Genomic DNA, 27798 nt, shown 5'->3' on the forward strand with positions numbered 1-27798 from the left:
TTGCGCCCCACATCAGCCCGGGGCAGGGTCACCCACGCTGCCGGTGCGGTCACCGCAGTATTCCATCCTCCGCTGCCGCTCCCCCTGGATCCTCCCACCGGTTTCCCGAGGAGGGTGGCGACGTTCCTAGCCATTTGGGTGGTGCCAGCTAGAGGGCGTGGGCCAGGCTGATCCGCCTAGCGCGGGGCTGCAGGGTGGGGGCGGGCCAGGCCGGGGGGCGGGGCTTCCCGAGGAGGGCGTGGCCTTGCCTCCGGGGCGTTCAGGCTCTGCGGGCGCTCGGAGCTAGTGGGCCAGCAAGCGGACTAGCGCGCGGCCCCTGCGCACTCGGCCGTCGCCTGCGCGCGTCGCGGGCGCAGCTGCATTTTCGCCTCCGCGGCTCGCGAGCGGAGACTGGTGCGAGCCGCCTCTGACTTGGGGGAGGACGCTTTCCTCTTCGCTCTCCGCACCCGCGCCCCTTCCCCACCGCAACAGGTCAGGGGAGAGCGGAGGTGGCGAGGGCGCAAGACTTGAGACTGGAGGAGCAAAGGTCAGGAAGGTAAGCGGAGCCCCTGTGCGCCCCCGGGCTGGGGGTCAGCCTCGCTGGGAAAGCCGCAGCCGCTGACTTCTGGGAAGCCCAGGCTCTCCCCGCCTCGCTGCCTGCTTCCCAGCACGCTGACTCAAGTAGCTGGCGTTTCCACTTTTCCGGTGGGAACGAGCGAAGGAGACGCGGAGCTCGCATCACCCTTGCAAATCCGGGGCAGGTAGCGTCTGGAAGAACTGGGGGTGGAGCGGTGGGAAACACAGGAAGAGACCCATTTTCCTTCCCTACTCTCCCAAATCCGACGTCTCCCGGTGCGCCCCGCGTCTTGCGGAAGGATGTTCTGTTTTGGAACCTAGTCTCGGGGTTGCGTAATAGAAGTGTCCCAGAAGTTTCTCGGGGAGTAAAAGCGGGGCTTTTCTCTCATCCATCCCGAGTTCCCCTTCCCTCCCGTCATTGTCAGCCTCCTCTTTGCGTGTGGTTGGGAGAATTACTGGATCCCGTCCGATCTAATGGTGATTGAGAGGAAGGCGCGTGTTCGGTGGTCCGCAGCCTGGAGAGAGCGAGGGGGAAAGTTGAAGGCACCTTCTGTGATTTGCCCCTGGGGCTCAGGGGGACGGCATCTGCAGAACGTGGAACTAGTTAATTTCTCTTGATAATTTTTCCCGCCGTTGTCTGATCCTCCCGTGACTGCTGCATTCGAGCCCCCGACGTTGCAAACACCAGGGTCGTCGAATTAAAAGGGAGAGGAATTGGAAAGTTGTGTAAATCGTACCCACCTTAACGTAATGGTAGTTACATTAATGAATTTGCAAGGGACCTTCGAAGGTCTCGATACTTTCTTAGTAGGTTGGACTTACAGGAGTTTCTGCACTCACATACACCCCAGTATTGTTATGCAGATTGTGCCAGGAAGACCTTTGGCTTTGGAGGTGGAGATGTGTGCGTTTCTTCCGGGAGCCAGTCTCTTTTGCGGGGAGGGGAGGTACGAGGGAGAGCGGGCGCTTGCAGACCATGTTTTGCTATGTTTTTTTAAATTGTGGGATCGGGCTTTTTTAACACTGTCAGTGCACGTTGAGGGCCGGGGGCCGGGAATGACCTATAATCGAGGAACCAGACATTTAAAACCTTAAATGAGAAACCGTAATTAAGGCGAAGACCCAGTTCCTGGGACAGTTGCAAAGTGAAATAAGCTCAGAAATTGAGACCCAGAAACATCAGACAGGGGAGCGCCCTGAAAAGTGTGGGGATTTTGCTTGTGCAAGATTATTTCAGAGCAAGGTCTGGCAGATTTCGTAGAAAGTAGGCAGAGGTGGGATACCTCTCCCGGAGCTCTGTGCGTCAGTCAGGCTCCGGGTGGAGATAGAAGGCCGGTAAAAGAAAAAGACCTTTGGACTATGAATCTAGTTCTCTTCAGAGACTTGAGCATCCCTAGGCATGGCCCTGTTTCAATGTTTACTTCCTCTGTCTAATGTATTTCCTTAGCTTGCCTTTCATCTTTAGTGGAAAGGATTCCTTGAGTGGATATTCTGGAAATAAATTCACAGGAGAGTTGAAAATTCTGGATGGTTCTCCTGTTTTAATTTAAAGGTGTTGTCCCTTGCCAGTGTTAGAAAATATTGTATTTGAAGGTAAAGATGCAGAAAAGGCATGGAGAGTACTAAAGAGTAATGACCCAAGAGAATTAAGGGAAACTAGGAGAGAAAGCAAAAGAGCAACTCGTAGTACTTATCGTGTAAAACTAGAAAGATTAATTTGAATTTAGCTGATTTAGGAGAGAGGGAACCACCGAAAGGACTTGGGATGTTTAAGACATTGAAGACTACGACACAAGGCTTTGGAAAAAATGAGCTTAGGGGCTCCTGGGTGGCTCAGTGTGTTGAAGGGATATGTAGATATCCTTTTATAAGACATAACATGTCTTTTTTTTTTTTTTAAGATTTTATTTATTTATTTGAGAGAGAGACAGTGAGAGAGAGCATGAGCGAGGAGAAGGTCAGAGGGAGAAGCAGACTCCCCATGGAGCTAGGAGCCCGATGCGGGACTCGATCCCTGGACTCCGGGATCATGACCTGAGCCGAAGGCAGTCGTCCAACCAACTGAGCCACCCAGGCGTCCCAAGACGTAACATGTCTTATACATTCTCTGTAGCAATCAGATTTCTGTAGTGGCTTTGGCATTTGTGATTTGATTAACTCTTCAACTCTGTAAAAAATACAATCTTGAAGAATCACAGCATGTCAAATTTGAATACAGAGGTCATCCAGGGACTGAGAATTTAAGGTCAGAAAAGCCCAGTAATTTTAAACATTGCTTTCTCTGGCAAAATGCGGAGTATGCCTGCATTTTTTGCCACCAGAAGTCACTGTTTCACTGTGGGGTGTTAAAACTTAGTACTTTGAGGTAGTAGTTAGACTACATCAAAACTGGCTGTCTCTTCTCTTTCCTATCTGGCTTGACTGAATTTGGAAGGGTTGGGTTGAGCTAAAAGTTACTGTTTTATTAACTAAGGTTCTTTTTTTTTTTTTTAAAGATTTTATTTATTTATTTGACAGAGAGATCACAAGCAGGCAGAGAGAGAGGAGGAAGCAGGCTCCCTGCTGAGCAGAGAGCCCGATGCGGGCCTCCATCCCAGGACACTGAGATCATGACCTGAGCCGAAGGCAGCGGCTTAACCCACTGAGCCACCCAGGCGCCCCTTAACTAAGGTTCTTAATTAGATTTTGGATTAATTTTGGAAGAGTATTGTCCCATTACAATACATATGAGTTGCATGTCTGAAAACGTCCACAAGTCACTGTAGCCATGTGATTGTTCAGTTGAAGTAATATCGCCTTGAGTTGAAAAGATGGGTTAAAAAAAAATTAAGTTTAGAAAGGACAAACTTTTTTTTTTGTTTGTTTTTTAAAAGATTTATTTATTTATTTGACAGACAGAGATCACAAGTAGGCAGAGAGACAGGCAGAGAGAGAAGGGGGAAGCAGGCTCCCCGCTGAGCAGAGAGCCCGATGTGGGGCTTGATCCTAGGACCCTGAAATCATGACCTGAGCCGAAGGCAGAGGCTTAAACCCACTGAGCCATGCAGGCGCTCCGGAAATTTTTTAGTATTGTTTTCCTTTGCAGTTCTAAAAATTAATATTGTTTTCCTTTGGAATTCTAAAAAAATATTTATTTATTTGAGAGAGAGAGAGAGAGAGTGCGCACAAGCTGGAGGGGGCACAGAGAGAGGGAGAGAGACTCTTTAAGCAGATTCCTTGCTCGGCACAAGCCCAGGAGCCAGTCTGGAGCTTGATCCCACAACCCTGAGAACACAACCTGAGCTGAAGCCAAGAGTCAGTCCCTTAACCGACTGCACCACCCAGATGTCTCTTAATAATTTTTCTAATAAGAAGCAAGTGAAAGGAGTTTTATGCTCAGCTGTAATTTGTGCTTTCATCAAATGAATTTACATAAGCATTTATGAAGTTAATTGGTCGTTCAAATTACAAATCTTTTTTTTTTTTTTTAAAGATTCTATTTATTTATTTGACAGACAGACAGAGACCACAAGTAGGCAGAGAGGCAGGCAGAGAGAGAGGAAGGGAAGCAGGCTCCCCACTGAGCTGGATGCGGGGCTCGATCCCAGGACCCTGAGATCACGACCTGAGCCGAAGGCAGAGGCTTTAACCCACTGAGCCACCCAGGCGCCCTCAAATTACAAATCTTTTTTTTTTTTTTAAAGATTTTATTTATTTATTTGACAGAGAGAAATCACAAGTAAGCAGAGAGGCAGGCAGAGAGAGAGGAGGAAGCAGGCTCCCTGCTGAGCAGAAAGCCCGATGTGGGGCTCGAACCCAGGACCTGGGATCATGACCTGAGCCGAAGGCAGCGGCTTAACCCACTGAGCCACCCAGGCGCCCCTCAAATTACAAATCTTAAGATGGACTGATGCTTTCACTTTTTAAAAGGTAGAGCTAATTTATTTATAAATATTTGGATAATTATAAGACATAGTTGGGATAGTATGCTTACTATTAAAGCCCTGTACTGAAAGCTGACCTTCAACTTGAATTCATTTGCTAACTTAGATATGTCTGTTGAAGCTAAAAGCTTCAAGTTCCCCTTTTTCAAGAACTCTAGATTATTAACTAATTTTTCAGGAGATTGAGAAAGGATTTGGAGAGAGTACAAATTAAGGAACTGCATTAACATAAATCTACAAAGTTTTGTAGATTATATTTTCCTCATTAAATTATATATTCTCTTTCCAAATGATACTTAATTGGCTGTAGTTTTCTAGCTGTCCCTCTTTTTTATTTATACAGTAGTAGTTTTTATTTATACAGTAGTAGTTTATTTAGTATTTGCTGACTTGAATTTCAGATTTTATTAAAATAGATTTCATAAACCCTGTAATCCATTTATTAAAATTTTACCACAGTGTAGAAGTAAATGTGAAATATGTAGTTCTTTGTAGGTACACATCCTTTATTCCTGACTGTTCATATATGCACAAGAGAGTACTGTAGACTTGAAATCCTGAGGTTCTAAGTCCATCAGGGTTGCTAATAGGCGTTTCTGTCTTATGCTTAGGACAGAACTCCTTCAGTAGTATTCTCCAGGGGAAGAAAATCAGCTGATTTTCTTAAATTAGCTGGCCCATTTTAAACATGACTAAGGATTTCTTCTTCAAGTGACTTTTTCCTATTAAAAGGCTGAAATTATTGTGACAAGTGGAGTCCAGAGAAGTCAATTACATCATTAACAGACTGCTTCAGATCCATTCCTAATACCTCATATGTGTGGGGCATCTTCTGTGTGCCAGGCAGTACTCTAAACTTTGGAGAAACTGTGATAACACCACGATCGAGAAAGAGAACTCATGTAGGTGGACTTAACATTCACGTAGCATAAAAGTTATTTACCAACAGCTTTCAAGTACTGTATCATTTAAGCTTAATTGCAGCTCTAAAGTTGGAGTTCATTTTCCATTTTAAAATCAGGAAATTGAGTTGAAGAAGTTAAGTGACTTGACTCTGTGACTCAAAGCCTGGTGCCCTTTCCACTATGGTACACTGAGTTGGCTTTGTTGATACGTGGTTTCCTGTTTTTTAAGAATTACAGCTTGACTCTAAAATATAAATAGTGTTTCTCCCTTGGCTAAGTAATTCTTTCTGATCATTATGGGAATAAAAAAGCAGGTATTTTCATTTAGCATTCTGGACATCTATTTGTGACTCCAAAGGAAAATATTATGCAGGCCTGTTAAAAAGACATGTGGTGCTTATTTGCACCACATGGAGATTCTTACCTTCCTAAAAAAATGACATGCAAGGGCTTCGGAACCACCTCCCTTAGAGTTTGATAGCTGTTTATGTTATGAAAGGTCAGTCATATCCCCATGTGAATCAGGATATACCATTTCCTTCAGTTTTATAGATTCGGCGAATATATGCAGTATAGCAATGGTTTTCAAACTTACATTGTCAGAATATTCTGGAAGACTTGTCAATACATAACGTCTCCTCTACCATCCCTTAAGCCCCCCAGATTTTTGATTCAGTAGGTCTGGGGTAATGCCCAAGAATTTGCATTTGAAACATGTTCACAAGTGATATTGATGATGCTAGTTCTGGAACTACACTTCCAGAACTACTGCCATAGAGCAGAGAATTTAAAAATTTAAAAGCATGGTTATTGAACCAGACAGCTTGGGATTGAATCTTGCATGTGCCACCTACTAGCTGTCACACCTTAGGCAAATTACTTAAATTTTTGTCAAAAAACTGTGAAGGCTCTGAGATTTTACCCTACTTTCAAGCTAACAGGTTAACCTGCCACAGTTTCATGGGGTCACGGGAATGACTTTATTGCTCATAATAATAGCCGTAGCCAGACCGTCAACATATTCCTACACTGGTTCCCTAAGCACCATTTTCCAAAGCGAGATGTGGAGAGAGTCAGATGACACCTGGAAATAAAAAGGGTTGCATTACAGGAGAGGAATCCTGAGCTAAGGGAATCCTAATCCTTTATAATGGGCAGTAAGCATGCCTGCCCTTTGCTCCGGAGGGGGAGACGTTATTCTGTTTATACTGAGCAGTAAACATGCTGCCCTGTGCTGTAGGAGACAGTCTCTTTTTTTCTAAGGCTGTTCTCTATACAGAGTTCCTTAAACATTGTCTGGAACAAAGACCTTTCGTGCCTCTGCTTGTACAATATGCAGAAATGCCATGGACGCATGGAGAACTGGCTTCTAACAGTCTTCCATTCCCTTACAAGACAGGGTTAATAAGGTTGTTACTCCTAATTAGATCTCCCTTACTGGGTAGCTGAGTAGATTAAAGGTACTAAAATTTGGCAAGTACATGGAGCAGAGCATAATACGTACTACATAGATATTTCCTGTTATTATTCCTGAAGGAACAATGTGTGTATGTGTGCCTTTAATGGTAAGTATTACCTTGTAAGATGAAATAATTGCTTTACTGAGTATCCCTAACTGTGAGTTTGTTCCAAGGAATTTCTTTCATGGGTCTGCATTTTATTTTTATTTTTATTTTTTTTTAAAGATTTTATTTATTTATTTGTCAGAGAGAGAGAGGGAGAGAGAGCAAGCACAGGCAGACAGAATGGCAGGCAGAGGCAGAGGGAGAAGCAGGCTCCCTGATGAGCAAGGAGCCCGATGCGGGACTCGATCCCAGGACGCTGGGATCATGACCCGAGCCGAAGGCAGCTGCTCAACCAACTGAGCCACCCAGGCGTCCCATGGGTCTGCATTTTAAAATGGGATGGAGCATTTTTGTAGCAGCCCATGGAGAATGAGGCAGAAACATTTACTACCCATATTCATGTGTTCTTTATGTTTCTCTGCCTCATTATGATTACATAGAATCATGTGACTGATTCCGGGGGTGTCTGGCTGGCTCAGTCGAAGGAGCATGGGACTCTTGAAGGGAATGCAACTCTTGATCTCGGGGTCATGAATTCGAGCCCCATGTTGGGTGCACAGATTACTGGGGGGAGGGGGAAAATAAATAAATAAAACTTTGGGGGGAAAAAAAGCCACATGACTAATTCCGTGCAGTGGGCTGTCTGGGGGAGTAACATGTGTTTCTGAGCTAAAGCATTTAAGTGGCTCTCCTGAGACCCTCCAGCTCTCTTTTACTATAACAAACCCTGAAGACACATTTTGAAATAGTAGAAGATTCCAACAGTTTGGGTTTCTCAGTGTAGAGGAAAGCTCTTTGCCCTCTTTCCTACCCCAACACACCAGTATGCAATGGACATGAGGAGTGAATATGAAATAAACCTTCGTTCTGTCAAGACCCTGAGATTTTGAGGTTAATTTGCCACTACAGGATAACCTGGGCAATCCCCGCTACTTTCAGTGCTTATATATGAGTATAATACCTGCCTACTGTGAGCAACTTGACTATTTTATTTTATTTTATTTTATTTTATTTTATTTTATTTTTTTAAAGATTTTATTTATTTATTTGACAGAGAGAGATCACAAGTAGATGGAGAGGCAGGCAGAGAGAGAGAGAGGGAAGCAGGATCTCCGCTGAGCAGAGAACCCGATGTGGGACTCGATCCCAGGACCCTGAGATCATGACCTGAGCCATAGGCAGCGGCTTAACCCACTGAGCCACCCAGGCGCCCACAACTTGACTATTTTAAAAGACACATTCTGGGTGTGTATATGTGGAGCTAGACCAGGAGCTTGTATTCTTTTGAAAGAATGTGAGCAGTTAACATTTATTTATTTATTTTTATTATTTTGTGTAAAGTGATTGCAGATGGTAAGTACTATGAAAAATAAGTGTGGCCAGCACTGTTCCTATCCTATCCAATGCCCATTCCCGTTTGTTTCATTGTTAAAAGAACCTTAATTGTGTGTGGGACTGCATTGTGCTGGTCTTAGGCGATAGATCAGGCTTGTTCTTAGCCAGTGCTAACAATTTGTGTCCTGACTCACCTGCCTCCCCTGTAGCTTTAGGAGGCCATGTGACCTGGCTCTGGTTTTTGATAAGCAACATCTTGGGGAAGGATTTTCTTTTCCCGACAAAAGGAGAAGGGTTTGGTTGCCAGAGCCACACGTTTCTCTTCTCATCTTCTTCCAGTCTTTTTTTTTTTTTTTTTAAAGATTTTATTTATTTATTTGACAGAGATCACAAGTAGACGGAGAGGCAGGCAGAGAGAGAGAGAGAGAGAGGGAAGCAGGCTTCTTGCTGAGCAGAGAGCCCGATGTGGGACTCGATCCCAGTACCCGAGATCATGACCTGAGCTGAAGGCAGTGGCTTAACCCACTGAGCCACCCAGGTGCCCTCATCTTCTTCCAGTCTTAAATGTAGGTAAGATACCTGGTTATGGCAGCAACCTTTTTATACCACGAGGTGACAAACATGAAGATGCCATGCTAAATATGGCAGAGCAGAAGGGCCAGAGTTCTTGATGGCCTTGTTGAACAACTAACACTATACCACTAGCCACCTTCTTCTGGACTTGCTCTGGAAGGATAAATTTCCATTATTATTTTTTTTTTTTAAAGATTTTTTATTTATTTGAGAGAGAGGCAGTGAGAGAGAGCATGAGCAAGGAGAAGGTCAGAGAGAGAAGCAGACTCCCCATGGAGCTGGGAGCCCGATGCGGGACTCGATCCCGGGACTCCCAGGATCATGCCCTGAGCCGAAGGCAGTCGTCCAACCAACTGAGCCACCCAGGCGTCCCATAAATTTCCATTATTAAGAAGTTGTTACTTGCAGCTAGACACATTCCTAACCCGTGTAGATTATAACAGCATTGAGAGTGGTTGGCTGAAGGATGTGGTTGAAGGCACAACAGTACTACATTAGCCACTGTAACCAGCAAGGCCTCTTTGAGAATATATCACTGGGCAGAGAGCCAAATGATGAGAGACCCAATAAGATAGGAAAGGTTTACTTGAGTTTGGGGTAGCACCAGAGTCCTCTTGAACAAGGATTTTGAGGTGAAGAGACAGGGAAATCCATTATGGATTTCTGAACTAAGGGTGCCACATGTCATTGGAGAGCTAAAGGAACTGTGAGTGATCAGTTCAATTTGGGGCCATGATCGGCGTGGCGCAGAGTTGGGGGAGAATGCTGACGCAAACAGTGTATGATCCATGACTCACCCCTGACACATTGCCTGTTACCAGGAGACTGTTAACTCCTGGAGGAATGTGTGGGGAAGGGAAGTAGACTTGACAGGGACTACTGACCAGTCCACTCTCCCTCTGGAACTGGACCGAGTTCTTTTCCTCATATTCTTCTTTGGGAACTGGGTCATGGTCATGGTCATGGGGCTTTGAGACCTTATCTCTGTTGTCGCTGAAAAGCAACATATGAATTTCCCCAAGCATGTGCTTTGATTGGCAGGAAAATAACCAGAAAAAATGAAGGAAAAATTTTTTTTACTCGAGTTATTTTACCTGCTATTTTGGTGAGAAAAGCACTTTGATATGCATGACTTTTTTTTTTTTTAAGATTTTATTTATTTGAGATACCACATGCGAAAGGGATGTGAGGGGTAGGGAGTGACGGTGAGGGAGAAGCAGCCTCCACTGAGCAGGGAGCTGGACCAGGGTCTCAATGCTAGGACTGTGGCATCAAGACCCGAGCGGAAGGCACATGGTTAACCGACTGAGCCACCAAGGCTCCCCGACATTTTTACTTCTGAATAAATTTGTTGCAAGAGGCTGGAAGGACTATAGAAGACCTGGCAGGGTACATTAGCAAATGAAACATATTTGTTTAACCTATATAAAATGTAACATAGATGTTGCTGACTTAAAAGAGCTGCTATGTATTCCTCTCCCCCTGTCCAAGCCCCAAGAGCAGCTATGTGTTGAGTGCCTCTGATGTGTCAGTGTGCTAGGCATTTTAGCTAGGGTGTATAATTCACTCTTTTCAGTAATACTGTAAAATTTGCTACTTTCCATTTTACGGATGGGAACACTGAGGCTGGTGGGGTTTAATTTGCCAGAACTGATCACCTGTCTCACTTGAACCCATCCTCTTTTTTGCTGTACAGCCAAGTTGGTACTTTCTCTGCTTTTTTTTTTTTTTAATAGGAGGATTTTAAACTAACGCCCCCTGCCCATCACATTTTGTCTTTATAATCTAGGGAAATAATATTTAAAAATGTGTGAAAACTTAAGACCTTCTGATTTCAATATTTATAGGCCAGTCCATTTTCCTCCCAGCCCCTGTATTTAGAGAAAAATGTGTTTATACAGATAATAAAGGATTCATAGCATATATAATGGATGTGCCTCTTTCCGGAGAAGTCACCAGTTACAGTTTGGTGTATGTGTGTGTACACATGTGTACACATGTGTGCTCATGTATGCACATTTGCCCGTTTATGGTGCATAAATAAAAAGCATTTTTTAAGCAAATTGGCTCACATTGTATGTTATATATCTTGTTTTAGATAAACGTATTCTCTTGATCTGTTGCGTCTCATGATGTGTCATAATTGATTTTGCCATTTTTGTGTTGGCATGTCTTAAGTCAGTACCAGTTTTCTTAATGCTCTAAATAATATTTTATTGCACATAATCCCTTGTACACATGTGACTATATTTTTGTTTTAAGTCATTTCTAAAATTTAAATTCAGTTATTTAACATACAGTGTATTACTGGTTTCAGAGGACAGGTCTGTGATTCAACAGTCTCGTATAACACCCACTGCTCATTACATCACATGCTCCCCTTCACGTCCAGCACCAACCATCCCTCCACTGCCCTTCCCCTCCAGCAACCCTCAGTTTCCTAAGATTAAGAGTCTCGTGTGGTTTGTTGCCCTCTCTGGTTTCCTCTTGTTTTATTTTTTCCTCTCTTCCCCTATGATCCTCTGTTTTGTTTCTTAAATTCCACATATCAGTAAGATCATATGATAATTGCCTTTCTCTGATTGACTTATTTTGCTTAGCATAATACTCTCTATGCTTAGCATAATACCCATCCATGTCATTGCAAATTCTAAGGTTCCATTTTTTGTGATGACTGCTTAATATTCCATTGTGTATATATACCACCTCTTTTTTTTTTTTAAAGATTTTATTTATTTATTAGAGAGATAGAGAGCAAAAGTAGGCAGAGCAGCAGGCAGAGGAAGAGGGAGAAGCAGACTCTCCACTGATGAGGGATCCCGATGGGGGCGCAGTCCCAGAACCCTGGGGTCGTGACCTGAGGCGAAGGCAGCCGCTTAACCGACTCAGCCACCCAGGCGCCCATACCACCTCTTCTTTATCCATTCATCTGTCAGTGGACAACTGGGCTCTTTCCATAGTTTGGCTGTTGTGGGCATCGCTGCTATAAACATTTGGGTGCAGGTGTCCCTTCAGATCACTACATTTGTTTCTTTGGGGCTAATACCCACTAGTGCAGTTGCTGGGTCATAGGGTAGCTCTATTTTCAACTTTTTTTTTTTTTTTTAAAGATTTTATTTTATTTATTTGAGAGAGAGACAGTGAGAGAGAGAGCATGAGCGAGTAGAAGGTCAGAGAGAGAAGCAGACTCCCCGCGGAGCCGGGAGCCCGATGCGGGACTCGATTCCGGGACTCCAGGATCATGATCTGACCAAAGGCAGTCGTCCAACCAACCGAGCCACCCAGGCATCCCTATTTTCAACTTTTTGAGGAACCTCCATACTGTTTTCCAGAGTGGCTGCACCAGCTTGCATTCCCACCAACAGTGTAGGAGGGTTCCCCTTTCTCCACATCCTCGCCAACATCTCTCACTTCCTAACTTGTTAATTTTAGCCATTCTGACTGGTGTGAGGTGGTATCTCATTGTGGTTTTGATTTGTATTTCTCTGATGCCAAGTGATGTTGAGCATCTTTTCATGTGTCTGTTGGCCATTTAGATGTCTTTTTTTTTTAAATTTTCAAAAAGATTTTATTAATTTATTTGAATGAGTGAGACAGCGAGAGAGAGAACAGAAGCAGGGGAATGGGAGAGGATGGTGCAGGCTTCCTGCCGAGCAGAGAGCCCGATGTGGGGCATGAACCCAGGACCCTGGGATCATGACCTGAGCTGAAGGCAGACACCCAACGACTGAGCCTCCCAGGCACCCCCCATTTGGATGTCTTTTTTGGAGAAATGTATGTTCATGTCTTCTGCCCATTTCTTGATTAGATTATTTGTTCTTTGGCTATTGAGTTTGATAAGTTCTTTATGGATTTTGGATACTAGCCCTTTATCTGATAATGTCATTTGCAAATATCTTCTCTTATTCTCTTGGTTGTCTTTTGGTTTTGTTGACTGTTTTCTTTGCTGTGCAAACCTTTTGATCTTGATGAAGTCCCCATAGTTCATTTTTGCCCTTGTTTCTCTTGCCTTTGCCGATGTTTCTAGGAAGAAGTTGCTGTGGCTGAGGTCAAAGAGGTTGCTGCCCATGTTCTACTCTTAAGATTTTGATGGATTCCTGTCTCACATTGAGGTCTTTCATCCATTTTGAGTCTATTTTATGTATGGTGTAAGGAAATGGTCCAGTTTTGTGACCGTGTTTTTGAGAAAGAGTCTTTGAAAGAGACATCTAAGCATATACTAATTGCCTTTCTTAGCAGTAGTTTATGTTAATAACTTCCTGACTACAGTAGGTCTTCATTCCAACCTAACCTAACCTTGTGAGTTGCATGGCTGCTCCGTACAGCTATGTGATTCATACATCAGCACCTAAACAGTCTTTCATGGGCTAACTTTGTTTTTTTTTAGTGAGACATAATTGAGATAACAGTAATCTGAGGATGCAGCCTCTTTGCACCTGCCACCTGGCAAATTAAAGAATAAAGAATTTGAGTTGAATAGACAAGTTCCTGGCTGTGCCCTGGCACTGGATCCCTCAGAGAATGTTTCTTTCACTTTTTATTGTATCTACTCACCCAAGAAGCCGGTGGTGAAACCCACAGGTTTGGCTGACCCCTTCAGTGTTGGACTTGTCCATCTCTAAGACAGTTAAAAAGAATAGACCTTGAAGATTTAGTTATTCATTTGAGAGAGAGAGAGCAAGAGCCCTTGCGTGTGTGTGACTGTGAACACATATGAGTTGGGGGAGGGGCAGAGGGAGAGAGAATCCTCAAGCAGACTCCCCACTGAGCATGGAGCCTGATGCCAGGGCTCAATCCCAGGACTCTGAGATCAGGACCCGAGCCAAAATCAAGAGCTGCTTAATTGACTGAGCCACCCAGGTGCCCCCAAAATAGACTTTTTATTTTATTTATTTTTTTATTAAAAAGAGTTTATCTATTGGACAGACAGTAGGCAGAGAGGCAGGTGGTGGTGGGGGTGGGGAGGAAGCAGGCTCCCTGCTGAGCAGAGAGCCGGACGTGGGGCTCAATCCCAGGACCCTGAGATCATGACCTGAGCCAAAGGCAGAGACCCAACCTACTGAGCCACTCAGGCACCCCCAAAATAGACTTTTTAAAGAACAGTTTTTTTGTTCTCAGCAAAATTGAACAGAGGATACAGACATTTCCTATAGACCTCCCTGTCTGCCCCGTACCCCCCTCCCCACCCCTGTGCACAGCCTCCCCATAACCCACATCTCCCAGCAAAGTGGTATATTAGTTACAAATGATGCATTTGCATTGACGCATCATTATCACCTAGAGCTCTAGGACCATCTTTCACTGCAGTTCTGCATGGTTTGCCCCTCATTTCCTTTTGGTCTTTGCTCAGATGTTAGAGTCTCTGATCACCCTATGTAAAATTGCAACACCTTACCTTGGTTCCTTGCTGGCACTCTACACTTTAATTTTTCTCTATAGTACCTTTTAATATTCAATATCTGTGAATTTTTCTTATGTGTCATCTTTGCTAAACTCCTATAGTTTGCAAGCTCAGTGATGGTAAACCTGTTTTCTTCACCCTTACTCTCTTTACATGGCTTAGAGTAGATGCTCAGGAAATATTTGCTGGCTTAGTGACTTAAATGAACAAATAGAACTTAGGACCATCCTCAAGGTCAGTGTTCCTCCGTAACCCAACCTACTTCCTCCTGCGTGCCCTCTTGCTCTCCAACAAGCCCTAGGGAGGGCACGTTTTTGGCCTGCAAGCAGGTGGATGTCTTGATTGGGAGGGTCGTGTGGGAGACTGCCATCATGGACTCTTCAGTGTTGCAAAGAATAATGCTGAAATGACACACTCTTTTATTGGGCACCTGCTGTGTGCCCAGCCCTAGATGTCAAGAGAGAGAAAATGAGAGCAGCAAAACAGGTTAAGGGAGAGAAAGGGAAGGAGGAGGGAGTAAGTGGAAAAAGGAAGGGGGGAGGGGGGTAGAGAAAGAGAGGGAAGGGAAGTAAAAGTGTGTTGGAGAGAGGGAAAGGGAGAGAAAAGGGCGACGGAGGTGGTAGGGTTGGTGGGGGGAATGATTGGGATTTCAGATGGAGAATTTAGGAAACTTGCTTAAGCCCCTGTAGGGCTACTATAGCAGGGTGGAGTGTGCTACTTCAAAGCATGTTTGACCCTGAAAAACTTGGAGCTCCACCTGTGGGAGTTTAATTAGAATATTTGTAGCATCCATGTTGCATTCTTTCTTGGGGGGAGGAGACAGAGTGATAGTGATATCTACTGGTCCGGAAACATTGTGGTCAGCGAACTTAATTTCATGGAGGAGGAGATAAAAGACCTTATCAGGTGTCAGAGTAGAGCTGGACTATATGCAGTGTTTCAGCTGTACGGGAAGTGTAACAGTTAGTCTCTTAAACATAAGAGGCAAGCTAAAACTGTTACGAGTTCAGTGTGTTTTCATTTGTATCACATAGTTTGTTAAATCTGTACCAAGATCATTTGTAATAGATCCTTGGCCTTAAGGATGGTTGAAAAATGGAAACTATTTAAAGCAAGTTAGGAGAAGTACGGTAAATTACAAATACATACAAGAAAGGGAAAAGGAAACAGCTGGTGATAGTGTTAACCATAGAAAGGTTGTTTCTAGAGATACACAGGACAGGACCAAGGCCGTCTGCCCAGGTTGTAGAACCTTTTCTTTTTTTCTTTTTCTTTTTCTTTCTTTCTTTTTTTTTTTTTTTTAATATTTTATTTATTGGGGCGCCTGGGTGGCTCAGTGGGTTAAAGCCTCTGCCTTCAGCTCAGGTCATGATCCCAGGGTCCTGAGATCGAGCCCTGCATTGGGCTCTCTGCTCAGCGGGGAGCCTGCTTCCCTCTCTCTCTCTACCTGCTTCTCTGCCTGCTTGTGATCTCTGTCAAATAAATAAATAAAATCTTTAAAAAATATATTTTATTTATTTGACAGAGAGATCGTAAGTAGGCAGAGAGGCAGGCAGAGAGAGAGATGGGAAAGCACGTTCCCTGCTGAGCAGAGAGCCCGATGCGGGGCTCGATCCCAGCACTCTGGGATCATAACCTGAGCCGAAGGCAGAGGCTTTAACCCACTGAGCCACCCAGGCACCCCTTGACTGCTACTCTTGAGAGAATGCCCAAAAATAAAAATGTCTTTGGGGTTTAAGCACCTTTCAGAAGTGGAAGTCAATTCTTACGTTTTGCCCTTATTTGCCCCACTTTTTAAAATTAGGTATTCTTATGTAAAAACCAACTGGCTGATTTCCTTTCTTTGCATACTCTTACCTTTCTACCTTTTGATTCTAGGGAGGGTGCTCACACAACCTGTTACCTCAGGCAAATTTCTTAAAACCAAGTTTCAGTTTTCCTATTTGTAAAATTACTTATTGGTATATGGGGTATTAGCGTCTGCCTTGCAAGTTTAATGTTTACGTGAAATGTCATTTAGAAAGCGCTCAACGCAGTACTCTGGCAAGAATAGACGTGGGGTGGGGGATGTTCCTTCCTTCCTTCCTCCTCGTGATAAACTTGTGCACATTTCTTCTTGCTAAGAGGGCTTTGAGTAGCAGCATCAAAAGTAAAAGTACATTTGGCCTTTGGTGTACAGTAACTAGTTTGTTCCTACAACTTGAGAGTTGAAGAAGAACCACTTTCTAGTTACATGAGAACACTGAATTCTGTTTTCAGTAAGATTTTCTTGCAAGTCATGTATACCTATGAGTCGACATATGGGCTAATATTCACAGGTTGCTTTTTCCCTTTCAGATGAGCAGACTTGTTATTTTGCACTGACGGGCAGCAATGGCGTTTACTGAAAGAGTCCAGAGCAGCAGCAGCAGGTAACGGTGAAATCCACGATTCAAAGATAGGACAATATTCAAGTTGATGATGTATTTTTGAAAGCATAAACGTGATCCTTTTCATTTTTACGGTGCGAGAAAATATGGGAAAATTTTCGTTTTCTCTGCATGAAGCCAAACCTGTTAGACTGGCTCCATATTTTCTTTCAGTCTAGTACTTTCTGAGCCTCCTAACTCATGTCTTTAACATATGGCTGTTATAGTAGATCAGATTCTGTGTTTAAGATCTTGGTCGGTATTACACAGCTTTGGAGAAATGAGCCACCTGTTCATGAAATCCACCTTCTCCTGAGAGCTTTGGAGGAGGGAATGCTGTCAGTTTCGTGGTACTGCTTTCAGATCTCTCCTCCTGAGGGTGCATATACAGTTAACTTCCTTCTTCGATCTCCTACATGATCAGGGTTGGCCGAGGGGAGCCTATTAACATTCTGAAGCAGTTGTTAAGAATAACTCATTTGCTATCCAGAGGGAATTCTTAATGTCACTGATCAATTTTCATTTTTACTGTTAGATATTCAGAAATGTATTAATGTATGAGGCATGTCGACTCAAGCTTACTCAATTAATATTTCTTCAGTAACAGTTGATGGTGCCTGTAATTCTGGAAGGTCCTGCGTGGATGCTTTCCTACTTCCCTTTCTGGCTCATTTAGGAAACTCTTCCTCTATTCCAGGTGGCCCCGGGGGTACTGTTGTTAGACACAGGGCACTGTCCTCCCCCACAGAGGAAGGCATGTGACCCAGGCTGCAGCAGCCCCCGTTCTGCTGGAGCTCTGGGACGCTGTTGTCAGCTGTCTTCAGGCTTGTTCGTGATGTTCGGCTACACATAAGTTTTACATTTTTATGCAGTTAAATGCCTTGTCCTTTATGGGTTCTGGTTTTGATTGTGCTGAGAAAGGTCTTTCCAGCTCCGAGATTGTGCAAATAACATCATGTGATCTCTGCTGGCACTTGAATGCCTTCATTTTTTGCATTTAAATCAACTTGTGAGCCAGTGGCCTCTGGGACAGATCTGGTCACCAGATGGGTTTTGTTTGGCCCCTCACAGTGTTCCAAAAAAAAAAAATAAATAAAAAAAAATAAAGAGATCTGCCCATGTTTTTTACATAACCATCTAGACTTCCATCTTCTCTTCAGAAATACAAGATTTAACAACACTGGGCTCCCACTGCTGCATGGCAGTGCTCGGATACCATTGGAGGGCTGCTGCTCTCTTCCTCAAGGCCAGCGCTTAGAGACTTCCAATTCAGAACTTACCAAGTGGTATATGTCACCAGTGGGCTTCAGGGGTGCCCACCGAGTTCAGCCTCTCAACCTGCGGGTCAGCCAGAACTCCAGAATTCCCACCTGCTCCCTCCTGCAGACATTCTTTGTCAGGTATTTGTCAGAAAGACTTGATGTTTTTAAAAAAAAAAAAAAAAAAAAAAAAGTTCAGACGAGCACAGATGCTTTCTAGTTTGCTACAGTTTCCACACTATTGGGCTCACTATTTACTTTACTGCTTGGCTCCCTTCATTTGTGACCCATGTGAGATCTTAGACTTTTACATTAAAAAAAAATTTTGTTTTGATTATTTATTTATTTACTTGACAGACAGTGATCACAAGTAGGCAGAGAGGCAGGCAGAGAGAGAGGAGGCAGAGAGAGGAGGAAGCAGGTTCCCTGCTGAGCAGAGAGCCCCATGTCGGGTGGGGGGATTCGGGGCTGGATCCCAGGACTCTGGGATCATGACCTGAGCTGAAGGCAGAGGCTTTAACCCACTGAGCTGCCCAGGCACCCCTAGATTTTTAAAATTTTTAATGAATATTAAAGTTAGTTCACTATTCCATGTGGGGCTTGAACTTACACCCTGAGATCAGGAGTCACATGCTGTACTGACTGAGACAGCCAGGTGCCCCAGATCTTAGACTTTTTATTTTTTTAATTTATTTTATTTTATTTTATTTTATTTTATTTTATTTTTTTATTTATTTGACAGAGAGATCACAAGCAGGCAGAGAGGCAGGCAGAGAGAGGAGGAAGCAGGCTCCCTGCTGAGCAGAGAGCCCGATGCGATGCGGGGCTCGATCCCAGGACTCCGAGATCATGACCTGAGCCGAAGGCAGCAGCTTAACCCACTGAGCCACCCAGGCGCCCCGATCTTAGACTTTTTAATATTTTGATCTGTCTGTAATTAATTTTAGTGTCTAGTGTGTGCTATAAATTTCCATATTAGTAGGAGAATGAGAAGTCCAAGGGATGTTAGGGACCCATTTTTTATTTTTTAATTTTTATTTTTATTTCATACTATTTTTTAAAAGATTTTATTTGTTTACTTGACACACAGAGAGAGGTCACAAGTAGGCAGAGACACAGGCAGAGAGAGAGGGGGAAACAGGCTCCCTACTGAGCAGAGAGACAGATGCTGAGCTTGATCCCAGGACCCTGAGATCAGGACCTGAGCTGAAGGCAGAGGCTTAACCCACTGAGCCACCCAGGTGCCCAATTTATTTAATGTTTTATTTTATTTTATTTTATTTTTTTAAGATTATTTATTTATTTATTTATTTGACAGATAGAGAGAGATCACAAGTAGGCAGAGGCAGGCAGAGAGAGAGGGAAGCAGGCTCCCTGCTGAGCAGAGAGCCTGATACGGGCTCGATCCCAGGACTGTGGGATCATGACCTGCGCCGAAGGCAGAGGCTTTAACCCACTGAGCCACCCAGGTACCCCTTATTTAATGTTTTAAAAGATGTATTTAGGGCGCCTGGGTGGCTCAGTGGGTTAAGCCGCTGCCTTCGGCTCAGGTCATGATCTCAGGGTCCTGGGATCGAGTCCCGCATTGGGCTCTCTGCTCAGCAAGAAGCCTGCTTCCCTCTCTCTCTCTCTCTGCCTGCCTCTCCGTCTGCTTGTGATCTCTCTCTGTCAAATAAATAAATAAAATCTTTAAAAAAAAAAAAAAGATGTATTTATTTGAGAAAGAGCATGCGTGAACACGTGAACTGGGGGAGGGGCAGAAGCAGAGGGAGAGAGGGAGTCTCAAGCAGATTTCTTGCTGAGAGGGGAGCCCAATACGGGGCTCAATCTCAAGATCCTGACATGATCTGAGCTTGAAATCAAGTCGGATGCTTAGCCAACTGAGCCACCCAGGTGCCCCAGGAGCCATTTTTTTTTTTTTAAAGCAAAAGTCTAGTCAGTTGTTTCAATATAATTTATTAAATCACCTGTCTTTTCTCAACTAATTTGAGTGGTGCATCTTAATTCCATCACGTTCTTGAGTCTTTTTTTTTAAGATTTTATTTATTTATTTGACAGAGAGAGAGACAGCAAGAGAGGGAATAGTAGCAGGGGGAGTTGGGGAGGGAGAAGCAGGCTTCCTGCCAAGCAGGGAGCCCGATACCTAGCTCGATCTCAGGATCCTGGGATCATGACCTGAGCCAAAGGCAGATGCTTAACGACTGAGTCATCAGGCGCCCCATATTCTTGAGTCTTCTGTTGGACTCTTTTGTTCCATTGGTTGTTTCTTCTGGCAATGATGCCCTACTGTTTCACTGTATTTCCATAGATTTTAATATTCAGGTACTTCTTTTCATTACTTTTTGTTTTTAGAATTTTTATATTCACATCTGATTACATTTCCATGTTTCCTCTGAAGTCATTAGTCCTTTTCTAATTTATTTGATTTTTTCAATTAATTTTTAATTTTTTTTATCATTAGGCCTTTTCTAGAAAAATGTTGGCATTTTGAGTCGGGTTCCTTTGAATTTCATCAATTAGGAAGACTTGAAGTCTATAGCATATTAAAACTGGGTCTTCCTACCAAGGAATCTAAGTATCAGAATGGTGAACCTTTAAGAGGATGAAGAAATTTTAAATTTCAACTGTAAGATTTTTGTGGGCATTTGATTTTTAAAAATTTCTATGTAATTTTCTATATAATTTGCATCCTATATAAATTCTGATAACACAATCAATTATAATAAGCTATTATCAGTGGCAAGATTAAAAAGTATTTTGGTGTGCCTGGGTTGTTCAGTCGTTAAGTGTCTGCCTTCGGCTCAGGTCATGATCCCAGGGTCCTGGGTTTGAGCCCCACATCGGGCTTTCTGCTCAGCAGGGAGCCTGCTTCCTCCTCTCTCTCTGCCTGCCTCTCTGCTTACTTGTGATTTCTCTCTGTCAAATAAATAAATAAAATCTTAAAAAAAAAAATAAAAAATAAATGAAGTCTTTAAGAAAAACAAATAAATAGGGCGCCTGGGTGGCTAAGTGGGTTAAGCCGCTGCCTTCGGGTCAGGTCATGATCTCGGGGTCCTGGGATCGAGTCCCGCATCGGGCTCTCTGCTCAGCAGGGAGCCTGCTTCCTCCTCTCTCTTTGCCTGCCTCTCTGCCTGCTTGTGATCTCTCTGTCAAATAAATAAATAAAATCTTAAAAAAAAAAAAAGAAAAATAAATAAATAAAAAAAGTATTTTGTATTATTTACATATGTTTGCTATTGTTAGTAATTATTAGGAAGGGTAAATGGCATTTATAGTAACATTCTGGCAGTTATAGAACCAGTTTTATTTTTTCAACTCATGGCCTCCCTGATGTGCTCCTTTTAGTTTTAATACCCAGTACAAGTGATAAAGCTAGGGGAAGTCCTCAGTGGAGCTCAATTTTTAATATATATCAATAGCTCACTGTTTAAATGTTTAATCATGACAGGTTAATTTTTCAGTAGTCCAGAGAAAAAGAAACCATAAAATTCATGAGGAACCGGCCCAGGGCTAGCTCGTACTTGAAAGGAAACAGATGTGTATTGAGTATGCGACTCTAATTGTTCAAACTAAATAAAAATCTGAGTGTGAGCCCTTACTTTGCTCAGGGCTATCACAAGTCATAAGCGTGGGCAGAATATTAATGTCATCTGTAAAGATAATATTTGTTTTAGTCCTGATTAATAATAGGCTTATTCTCTGATTTACAGATTTATCAATATTAGACACTAGTGAATGTCACCTCACTTATATTTACCCCCACCTTCCTTTTCCTCCCCTTTCTTTTTGTTCTTTCTAAAAATTGTTATTGGTGTATAACAAACTGAATAGGGCAGACATTATTAGTACAGTTCAGTGCGTTTTCACAAAGTGAACACACTTGTGTAGCCCATCAAGTGACAATACCAGCTTTCTAGAAGCCTCCTCTTGTCCCCTCACAGCTACTAACTCCCTCAAAGGCTGCCACTGTTCTGACTTTAACAGCTTGAATTTGTTTTGTTTGCTTTCAAATTTTATTTATTTTATTTTATTTTATTTTCAAATTTTATTTATTTAATCGTATCGTATACTTTTTATGTTTTCTATTCAGTTGTGATGTTTGTTATTTTTATCCTATTTCATAAATTTAAGTATCTTTAACTTTTAAATATCTCAGTGTATTTTTTTTTTTAAGATTTTATTTATTTATTTGATAAACAGAGGTCACAAGTAGTCAGAAAGGCAGGCACAGAGAGAGGAGGAAGCAGACTCCCTGCTGAGCAGAGAGCCCAATTGCGGGGGGGGGGGGGGGGGGGGGGGGGGTCGGCTCTCCATCCCAGGACCCTGGGATCATGACCTGAGCCGAAGGCAGAGGTTTTAACCCACTGAGCCACCCAGGTGCCCCATCTCAGTGTATTTTATACTAGACTACTATGTTAGGTATATTTTATATAGTCTGTAGTAAATATTTTTGTTTCTTTCTTTTGTACTTTCCACAGGCTCATATGATAATATAATTATCCTTACTCTTTCTTCCTTCCTCTTCCACCCTCCAACTCTTAGCTCTGCTTTTAGTTTTAAATAGTCCACATTGACAGCACATTTCATTTTATAATTGTACCTTAAGAGCTTTGTCTCTAAATTGATAATATAAGTTGAAAAATCAATAGCCCTATTTATGTTATTTTCACCAGGAAGCAAAATAGGGTTTAGGGTTTCATTTAGTATTTCATATAGGGTCATATTTCATATGGGCTCAAAGTTATCACAGGTACCACTTGAAAGAGAAGGTTCACTTTGGTCAGGACAGATCAGTTCTTTAGCTGAGTAAATTGTTCAGATTCATGCCACATTTTAAACTGCTTCATCTTTGAATGGTGTTTTCATTTTTCCTGGAGTTTTTAGTTATTTCTTTTTCCTTATTGAGAGAATGTGGCTTCTTGCCATTTCACCAGTCTGTTTCCCTTCTTACCCTTATTACTCTTTTTTTTTTAATTTAAAGATTTTATTTATTTGACAGAGAGAGAGAGAGATCACAAGTAGGCAGAGAGGCAGGCAGAGAGAGAGGAGGAAGCAGGCTCCCCGCTGAGCAGAGAGCCTGATCTGGAGCTCAATCCCAGGACCCTGGGATCATGACCTGAGCCGAAGGCAGAGGCTTTAACCCACTGAGCCACCCAGGCGCCCCTACCCTTATTACTCTTACTTATTGATTGAAATGTCTCATTTCCTTCTTGGAATCCTGAAACTAAAGTTAATTTTTACAAAGTGCCTACTAAATTACATTCTTCTGAAACTGGGCCCAGGTAAGTGAAGCCAGAGAGTAGAACTGCGATATATTTTGGGAAAATGTTACTTGGTGATGGGTGGAAAACATGAAGGTAGAACAGAAGAATGAAAGTAATTTTATTTTAGGCTCCACCACCAGATTTGTGGGACACGTTTTTAGTGTTTTCTGCCGTTAAGAGCAGGTACTTTTTATACATATTTTAGGAAATCTGCGGAGATATGGTTTTCAGTATTTGGGAAGATTTGAAAGATTGAATTTTGTGAGTGCTGAGTTGTACTATAGTACTGTACTGTTGGAAGCTCTCCTTCCCCAGGAGAGTCTGAAATAATGTTTAACTCTCCTGATTGAGGAGAGTCCTCAATTAGGAAGGAAGCTACAAGGTGTTAAGCCGATTAACACCTATTATATGGACAGATTTTCTTTGTGTGAGTAAATCAGGGGCCTAACTTCCAGATGCTTACTAGAGAGATTAATGGCTGTTTGCCGTGTTTTCCTGGAACAGTGATTGGCCTGGGCACTGTAAATAATCCACACCTGGATTGTGAACTGGGGAACCAGGAAGGTTTCCTGTGTTTGCCAAGCAAGTCGTTTAAGGCCTGATTTACAAGTGCGGTAATGTTTTCTCTATAGAACTCATACTGCATCCCTTTATTTTAGAAAATGGTTCCTAATCATTAAGTTTGTGACATTGTCAGAAGTAGTATTGAAGATGAGTCTCGAAGTTTGAGGGGTTTAGAAGAGTTTGGCTTCAGGCTTATCCCAGACCTGAGGAAATCTTTTTCAGAAATACTTATCTCCCAAAGGGACGGTTAAATTTGGGGGGAGGGAGGCTAAACTATCGAAATACTGCATAATTTCCTCCAGTAAAATCCAGTTGAGCTAGTATTACATCTGTGATAGGGCAAGCCGGAGTGTGGGACCCTGCGGTGGGATAGCTATTTTTAGATCTGTGGCACGTTGGTTACTAGGGCAAATCGCTCAACTTTTAAAGCCTCGTTAAAATGGGGATAAGAAAAAAAAATGGGGATAAGAAGAAGAATGTGTGTAAAGTGCTTATCGTAGGACCTCCTGCAATGTAAATCCTGAGTGAATTATTAATGCCACCACTTTGGCGATGATGGTAGAATGGTGGATTTCAAGGGAGTCAGAAGCTTCCTTAATTCTGAGGGGAAAGGCTTTGTTCAGAGGCAACTCTTTGGATAGAAGAGATTGTTTTGTGAGCTACTCCAGGAATAGCATTTGTACAAAGAAGAATCATAGAGGAAACAGACCTTTAAGAACAAAACACAGAGTGTGTTTATTTGCAGAGCATGTGGATACACTTAAAAGTTTTACTGTGGTCTATTTTACATTTAATACTGGCAGCGGGATTGTCCTAAATCACACACAGAGTATAAGAAAACACGGCTGCGTGGTATTTTCTTTTCTACAAGTAGCATCGTCTTTATATATTAAAGAAACAAAAACAAAGAAATGCTTTATGGAGGTATAATTTACACGCCATTTTAAGTATGCAATTTAATGATTTTTAGTAAATTTGCTGAGTTGTGCAGCCATTTCTACAGTCCATTTTCAGAATTGCTCTCCCAGTAGATGCAGCTGCCTGCTTCCTACCCTAGCCCCAGGCACCTATTAATATACTTAGTCGTTTTGCCTGTTCTGAACATTACCTATAAATGCAGTCATATAATATGGGTGTGTGTGTGTGTGTGTGTGTGTGTGTGTGTGTGTGTGTGAGACTGGCTTCTTTGACTTAGTGTAAAGTTTTCAAGACTCATCCATGTTGTGTAGTATGTGTCAATATTTCATTCTTTTTTGTTTGCCACATAATCCTTTGTATGGCTATACCAATGTTTTATTTACTCTTCACCAATTGATGGACATTTGGGTTGTATCCACTTTTTGGCTATTATGAATAATATTGCACATATGTTTTCATTTCTTTTGGATAGGTATAGAAGTGGGATTGCTTTCTTGTAACATAGAGTCATGTTTAGAGTCACCTTTATTTTTTTATTTTTGGAGATCTTATTTGAGAGAAAGTAAGCACGAAAGAGGGGAGGGGGGGAGAGGAGGAGCGAGGAGCAGACACCCTGAGGAGTGGTGAGGCAGTGAGCAGGGGAGCCCAATGCAGAACTCCATTCTGGGACTCCTGGGTCATGACCCCAGCCGAAGGCAGACGCTTCACCAACTGAGCCACCGAGGCGCCCTAGAGTCATCTTTAGATTATTCTAGGTTCCGGTTCACTGTGTTGGTGGGTCAGTTTCAGATTCATTTGCATGTGGTTTTTCTCTTTGCCTTCAGCCCTGAGCTGTGCTAATGCTGAGAGCTGGAAGAGAACGGATTAATATTGTTTACTGCCTTCTAATGGATACTAGTCTAAGTTGATTTTAGGTGACACTTTGGTCTGTGGTGATAGATAAGGTGGACATTGAGTTAAACTGTTTGGGATTACACTATCTTTTTTTTTTTTTTTTTTAAAGATTTTATTTATTTATTTGACAGACAGAGATCACAAGTAGGCAGAGGGGCAGGCAGAGAGAGAGGAAGGTTAAGCAGGCTCCCCACCAAGCAGAGAGCCTGATGATGCGGGGCTTGATCCTGGGACCCGGGGACCCCGGGACCCCGGGACCATGACCTGAGCCGAAGGCAGAGGCTTCAACCCACTGAGCCACTTAGCTGCCCTGGATTACACCATCTTTATAGGGATCCTAAGTTTATGGTATCCTGATTTGCAGAAGAATCTTTTCCTTCTTTCTGGGAGGCTTCAATGATGATAATCCTTTTTTTCCGGGAGCTGCAGCAGTTAGCCTCTTTAAGAATCTGTGGAACAGGGCTAGGAAGAAGAGAATTTTTGTTCCAGGTTCCTGTGGTTTCTAGAAGCCTGGAGGACATTATTTCGGAATCAGAGTCTTGTTTTCTGTAGCTCAGGATAACCCTGTAAAGTGGTCAGATTAGATGGTAATCGGCCTCCGTGTACTGGAGAGGAAGCAAAGGCCTGGAGAAGTTAATAGCTGAACGTGTGAATCAGACTCTGGGAAATGCTGGGGGCAAGTAGTTTGTTTGGGTTGTGAAATTCTTAAATTACTACACAGAATAACATTTAACATGTGAGGGACTGTGCAGTTGCATTTCGGCTCTTGACCAAGAAGTTCGGATGTCTTCATCAAACGATGCCTTTTTTATAAAGTACAATGTACACTGCCACCATTTTTGTTGCTAAAGTTGTAGATGCTGGATTGTGTATGTTAATGTAAGTAAGATGTTCATAGATATAAGAAGAACCTCTTATTAAAGCTACCAGAAGCATGAGGTCATCCAGGACTTCGTGTTAAGAAGAGAGAGTTTAAAGGCAGGGAGGAAAAGAAATCTTGTGCATTGAAGCAGCAATAAAGAAATAATATTGGCTCTCTTTGGCCTTGGTAATCTAATTTAGTATGGACTTAATCATAGTTCTTGCCTACCCTTTTCCTTTTCTCTCCTTTGCTTTAAAAGAAAATTTTCCAAATAAAAATTTAAAGACATTTTCTTCATAGAAGTATTCAGACATTACTTTTTTTTTTTTTTAAGATTTTATTTATTTATTTGAGAGAGAGAGTGTGAGAGAGAGAATGAGCATGAGAAATAGGAGGGTCATAGGGAGAAGCAGACTCCCTGCCAAGCAGGGAGTCCGATATGGGACTCGATCCTGGGACTCCAGGATCATGACCTGAGCCGAAGGCAGTCGCTTAACCAACTGAGCCATCCAGGCATCCCCAGACATTACTTTTTAAAAATTTATTTATTTATTTATTTGATAGAGAGACAGCAAGAGAAGGAACTAAAACAGGGGGAGTGGGAAAGGGAGAACAGGCTTCCTGTGGAGCAGGGAGCCTGATGTGGGGCTCCATCCCTGGATCCTAGGATCCTGACTTGAGCTGAAGGCAGACACTTTAAACGACTGAGCTGAGCCACCCAGGCGTCCCTATTCAGACATTAACCTTTTCGCATATTTAACATTTCTCAGTATTTTGCTACACTTGAGAAATCTATCCTTTGTCTTTTTTTTTTTTAAATTTTTATTTTATTTTTTTATGTGACAGAGAGAGAGATCACAAGTAGGCAGAGAGGCAGGCAGAGAGGCAGGCAGAGAGAGAGGGGAAAGCAGGCTCCCGGCCGAGCAGAGAGCCCGATGCGGGGCTCGATCCCAGGACCCCGAGACCATGACCTGAGCCGAAGGCAGTGGCCTAACCCACTGAGCCACCCAGGCGCCCCTATCCTTTGTCTTTTTAAAATTTTTCTTCTTTGCTGAAGTGTTTTAAAGTAAATCTCAGGCATCTGTTTTTTTTGTTGTTTTTTTTGTTTTTTTTTTTTTAATTTATTTGACAGAGATCATAAGCAGGCAGAGAGGCAGGCAGAGAGAGAGAGAGAGAGAGAGGAAGGAAAGCAGGCTCCCTGCTGAGCAGAGAGCACGATGCTGGGCTCTATCCCAGGACCCTGGGATCGTGACCCGAGCCGAAAGCAGAGGCTTTAACCCACTGAACCACCCAGGTGCCCCGGCATCTGTTTTTTTGTTTCTGTTTTTTTTAATCCAGAAAATGTATTTTATTGCTGTGATCCCTTTGGGTA

At 42.8% G+C, this 27798-nt stretch overlaps 1 protein-coding gene across 5 annotated transcripts in view; it reads left to right on the plus strand.

The window, feature by feature from the left end:
• Positions 1–254: 254 nt before the first annotated feature.
• AFF1 (ALF transcription elongation factor 1) overlaps positions 255–27798 on the plus strand; it is a 227663-nt gene continuing 200119 nt past the window's right edge. For 4 of the 5 annotated variants that reach the window (XM_047717917.1, XM_047717918.1, XM_047717921.1 and 1 more), the window contains exons 1-2: positions 256–535; positions 16595–16668. In XM_047717917.1, coding sequence (XP_047573873.1) covers positions 16631–16668 — 38 coding nt within the window. In that variant the 5' untranslated portion in view covers positions 256–535; positions 16595–16630. Of the gene's footprint in view, positions 536–16594; positions 16669–27798 lie in introns of all 5 variants that reach the window. The other variant, XM_047717922.1, reaches the window with a different exon arrangement.

Source organism: Lutra lutra, chromosome 2, assembly GCF_902655055.1.
Source record: "Lutra lutra chromosome 2, mLutLut1.2, whole genome shotgun sequence".
Classification (NCBI taxonomy): Eukaryota; Metazoa; Chordata; class Mammalia; order Carnivora; family Mustelidae; genus Lutra; species Lutra lutra.